The sequence below is a fragment of the Egretta garzetta genome, unplaced genomic scaffold (assembly GCF_000687185.1).
Source record: "Egretta garzetta isolate BGI_Z169 unplaced genomic scaffold, ASM68718v1 scaffold511, whole genome shotgun sequence".
In the NCBI taxonomy this organism is placed as follows: domain Eukaryota; kingdom Metazoa; phylum Chordata; class Aves; order Pelecaniformes; family Ardeidae; genus Egretta; species Egretta garzetta.
Window position 1 is genome coordinate 866,760 of NW_009258554.1, and position 5,061 is coordinate 871,820.

The 5,061-nt window shown below is 51.3% G+C and overlaps 1 protein-coding gene across 1 annotated transcript; it reads left to right on the top strand.

The window, feature by feature from the left end:
* The first annotated feature begins 220 nt into the window (after positions 1–220).
* HDHD5 (haloacid dehalogenase like hydrolase domain containing 5) lies at positions 221–4,764 on the top strand. Its single transcript, XM_035903371.1, has 6 exons — positions 221–432; positions 1,631–1,724; positions 2,213–2,246; positions 2,619–2,793; positions 3,117–3,305; positions 3,898–4,764. Exons 1-6 carry the CDS (start codon positions 221–223, stop codon positions 4,265–4,267), a joined length of 1,074 nt encoding a protein of 357 aa, XP_035759264.1. The 3' UTR covers positions 4,268–4,764.
* Positions 4,765–5,061: the final 297 nt, after the last annotated feature.

Sequence of the window (5,061 nt, forward strand, 5' to 3'; positions counted from 1 at the left end):
CGTCTTCCTGACTAACGCCGGCAACTGCCTGCGGTCGGCCAAGGCCCGAGAGCTCTCCCAGGCGCTGGGGCTGGAGGGAAGGGCGCAGGCCCGGCCCCCCGTTCGGGCGTCCCGGCTTTGGAGGGGGGCACCGGGAGGAGGAAGAGGAGGAGGAGGAGGGAAGGGGGGGAAGGCCACCCAACGCGACTTCCCCGGGAGGGTCCTGCCTCGGCCTGAGGGGATGGAGGGAGGCAGGTGGTGCCACCAGAACGCAGGGAGAAGGGGGGAAATCTTCCCCGCGGATCCCACCCTCCCCGGCAGCTTCTCCTCCCTCCCGCAGGTGTCTCCGGAGCAGGTGATCCTGTCCCACAGCCCCCTGCGCCTCTTCAGCCAGTTCCACCAGAAGTGCATGCTGGTGGCCGGGCAGGGGCCCGTGGAGGAGAACGCCCAGAAGTATCCTTTGCTGCGCGTGCCTCCTGGTGCTCTGCGCGTCCCGCAACTGCTTCCCAGCTAAATGCTGCTGCTCCTGCCCTGCCCCTACCCTGGCGCTTGCCCGGTCAGCTTGCAGAAGTGCAAGGAAAGAGAAAAAGGCCGTTGGTTTCATCCCATGGGGAGGCTTCCTCATGGAGAGGCTCAAATGCAGGCACTTGCTGTTGATCTCCGTCTTGGTCACCCTCCTGGCCGTCCATGGTCTGTGTTTGGCTTCTCACGCTGATTACCTCTCCTGAGAGCTGCATTGCTGTTCCTACTGGTTGGATGTTACCATGAGGACTCCATCAGCTTTGGGCCTCTCTTACTTTAGAGATAAAATTATGCTCTTTCCTATTCTTTCTAATGTAAAGTGCATTGGAGACCGCTCCCAACTCTCCCACAGCTAAGGTTTTCCCCAGGGAACTGACAGCAATTGAAGGAACTCAAATATCATTAGAACCAGAGCGTCCCAGTACAGGGACATGGTCTAAATGGCAATCCCACATGTATATTGCCTGGCTGAGGTGAGGGCACAGCAGGTCTGACATACCCTGTGTCTGCAAGGAGGTAAGAACTGCCTGCAGGGTTTGTGACATCTCAGCCTGTACACACAGACAGGTCACGCCTTGTGCTTAACATTTGACTTCATTGGGTACAAAACCTTGTCCTGTCTCTCTTTCCCCAAGGCCAGTAGGGTGAGCTAAGGGCAAGGTGTTCTGAAAGCAAACGCAACTCATCCATCACTTGCATTATGAGCACAGACCATTTTCTTTTCTCTAGCTAAGCTGACCGGAGCTTCACTGATTCTGCTTCCAGCCAAGAATTCTGACCAGCCCCCTGCGCTGCACCAATATGAGAACCCTGGTGTTAAAGGTCTCCCGAAGCACAAGGTTGTCTTGGAGCAACCTCTGCTCTTTGCCTAATTCCAGGGATTGCTGATCACAAACTAAATCACCCCGGTCTGGTTTTTGGGGTTTTTTTGTAACCTTCAAGGGCCACCTTGAGGTTGAAGCGCAGCATGCAGTTGGACTGAAAGCCTTGAGGCATGACCAGGTTAAATAACTGCTCTGCTACTAGGACTTGTATTCCTTAATGCTGTAGATGCTTTTGCAAGTAACTTAAAAACCCAGTCACTTAAAAAAAAACAGTCTCCACAACTTTCCTTGATGGTCTGAAATAGCCTGGGGTTCAAGCATGTGGTCACCATCGAGGCACTGAGGAAGGCGTATCCCCTGTTAGACATGGTGGATCAGAGCCGGAGGCCAAAGGAGCTGGTAATTTCCCGATGCATCAGTAGAACGGGTGGTCTGGTGTGGTGGTGCTTACAGTGTATAGCGTGGGGTGGAGAAGCTGCAGAGGCACAGAGCAGCTGGCTGCTAGTGACTTTCTTTAGCGAGAGCCTGGGACTGGTACTGAGCATCCAAGCATCTCTGCTCTTCCCAGAGTTGGCTCCTGCTGGAAGGGCAGTGACTTTGCCCTCTCTTTTCTCATGCCATGCCTGTCTTCCGTTGCTATTCCTTGCAGCAAGTGGTAAGATGGTTTGGTTGGCATCTCTAGCTCTGAGACAGGAATGCAAGATCTGTGAAATCCAATCTGGGATGGGGGTGGGGTGGGGGAAATCTTTCTTCAGGATTCCAGGTGGCCTTGTCCTGCCTCTTTATGGGACTGCCTTGGCAGGTTCAAAGGAAACAGTTTCAGTTTGGAAATGGCATTAGGTTTTACATTACTAACCCACCCTTCATTTTTTTTTTTTTTCTGGCAGCCTCCTCCAACCACTGGCTTCCCCACTATAGAAGGTAAGCAAGAGCCTTTGTTTACATATGAACAGCATGCAGAAATAACAGTCAGGCAAGCCAGCTGGGACGGGAGCTAATGATGTGCTGTCGGCTCATCGGTATTCACAGGCAGCTTATTCAGAGGATACAGTCAGGAGGCAGCCTCGCTGCCCTCGTGCATCATGAAGCACAAGTCGCTAAGAGCAAAGCTGACTTTTCTCTGTGCCATGCTCCAACATCTGGAAGCAGTGGTGCACATGGTACCACAATATGCAGACTGGAGCCCTGGCGCAAGCTGTGTTCGGACATGGCATCCCAGCAGTGGGTGGCTTTTGCTAGTGGGTCCTGTACTTGGAAGCTGTGAGTTTCCAGGCATCTCTTGAAATCTTCCAGGGGTGATTCTGTTTGGTGAGCCAGTGAGGTGGGAGACAAGCCTGCAACTTATTATTGACGTACTCTTGAGCAACGGGAACCCGGGGGCAGAGCTGCAAGATATACCATACCCCCATCTGCCTGTCCTCGCCTGCAACATGGATCTCCTGTGGATGGCCGAAGCCAAGATGCCCAGGTGAAAAGCATGTGTGGTATTTGTTTTAGCCTATATCATACAGCTCTCCTGCAGATGATCTTTTCTTACATACTGCATTTTTTAGCATTAGACTCTGCCTGTATGGCTTAATTAGCAGCAGAGACATGAAAACTGCATGAGAAACAAAGACTAAAACTTTCAAGAAGCAAAAGCCAGACCACTGCCTGTGGAGGCGTGTGTGGGTAGATACCGTGTCCAAACTAGGCAGTACCCTGGCTACAGCAGATGGTCCTCCTCACTGAGGAGTATTTGCTACTTAAGTGGTGTGACTGGAGACACTGATGACCTCCTTTCTGGAGCAGGTTTGGCCATGGCACTTTCCTCCTCTGCTTGGAGAACATCTACAAGAAGGTGACAGGCCGGGAGCTGAAGTACGAGGCCTTGATTGGCAAACCCAGCACAGTCACCTACCGCTATGCTGAATACTTGATAAAAGAGCAGGCAGAGAAGCAGGGCTGGAAGTCTCCCATCCGACGCCTCTATGCAGTTGGGTAAGAGACTGTTTTTCCTGCTGGTTTCCTTAGAAAGTTGCATACTGACTTCTCTTAAGTGTTTTGGTTTTTTTCAATGGAGATTTCTAAAATGAATACCAAAATCCCCATGGTGTCTCTGGAGCCTCACATCCTAGAACAGAGGCTTGCTAGCTTTTTGCACCCTATGCTTTTAATAATTTGAAGGGCACCGTCAGCCTAGCAGAGCTGTTACTGTGGGATGCAGGGTACGTGTAGCATGACTGGACTAAAGAGAAAGTTAAGAGACCCAGATGTAGTACCATTAGCCTGGTTAGGCCAAACACTTTGGGATCGTAGGGTACATGTTACAGTAATGGCTGAAACTGCTATGGGTGCTTTGGATGGGTCTTTTCCCCTTTGAAAGATGTTTGTGAAGCATGTGGCCTTCACCACAGGTGAACAGGACACACCAGTAGGCGGACTCACTAGTCCAGTCTGGGTGGTTCTCTTGATGTTACGGATACCCTCTGCCCCTTCCTCCCTCCTGCCGCCTTAATCCCAGTCTGCCAGAGCCAGAAATCGATGCATGGGCTAGTTTCTCATTTCTGTTTCACACTGTGACCTTATCCAGGGATAACCCTATGTCCGATATCTATGGGGCAAACCTCTACAACAACTACCTCAAGTCAGCTCAACAGAACCAGGTCCAGGCTGGGGTGAAGAGGAACCTGCATGCAGCCAGTCCCCAAACTGAGGATCACCTTGAGCTGAGGAAGGACTGCAACAATTCAGTGGAGAGTTGCAAGTCGATTCTGGTCTGCACTGGGGTCTACCGCCACAATGGAGATGTTCCCAGTAACACAGAGGAATGCACAACAGAGACGGTCTTCCATGGCCATCGGGACTTCTGCTTTGACCCCACTCTGGTGGAAGCCTCTTACATAGTGCAGGATGTGAATGATGCTGTGCAACTCGCTTTCAAGAAGGAGAACTGGAGCTAGGGTTAAGACGGGTGTGCCTAAAGATCTACCGTCAGGGATTTTATGTACTGGAAAGGGAAGAGGGGAAGAACAGGGAGAGACCTGGGGTGATTTTCTAATCTAGCCAACATGAAAGAAAACTCCCTCTCTCAGCACTAAAACCCCCTTGCTTTTGTTGATACTCATCTGCAATCCTGACAGCTGCCAGCAGGCTTTCTACTGTGAACGTACATTGCTGCCATCAATAATTGAGTCAGAACGGAAACAGGGTATAAGGAGAAGGTTTGTCCCAGCAATCCCAGTTTTGTTCAGTCATCAGCATTCTTTCTTTTCCACCCTTTGTGCGTGAGGATCAGGCAAGCCTGCCCTTCTTCTCACAACGTGTTTCGAGGATGAAGCTCTTCCCTGTGCAAGGAGCCACCACCAGCCAACGTACCATTTGTACAATTCGTCCGCCTGCGATGTGAGCACACCAGAATCTGCCTTGTGGTGACACTCTGCCAAGGGAAGGCTTTAAGTCTTAACATTCTCCTTCTGAAGAATAAGTGCCTATGGACTTCAACGAATTCTGTTTGTTTGGGGATTTGCCACTGCATCACTGTCAGTCTGAAACAAAGTCCCCCATTTTGCAGCCCGCTGGCAGCTATGGAGAGGCAGGGCCCCTCAAAGGAAGCTGCAGTAGCCAGAGCAACTTGCTGCAGGGCTGAGAGGAAAGTTATATTATTCCCTCCCCCCTGCTATTTAGCATTCTGTGAACACTTCTGCCTTTTCACATCCCACTAGGGAGCCAGCAGCCTGCTCTCAATAGCAGAGGA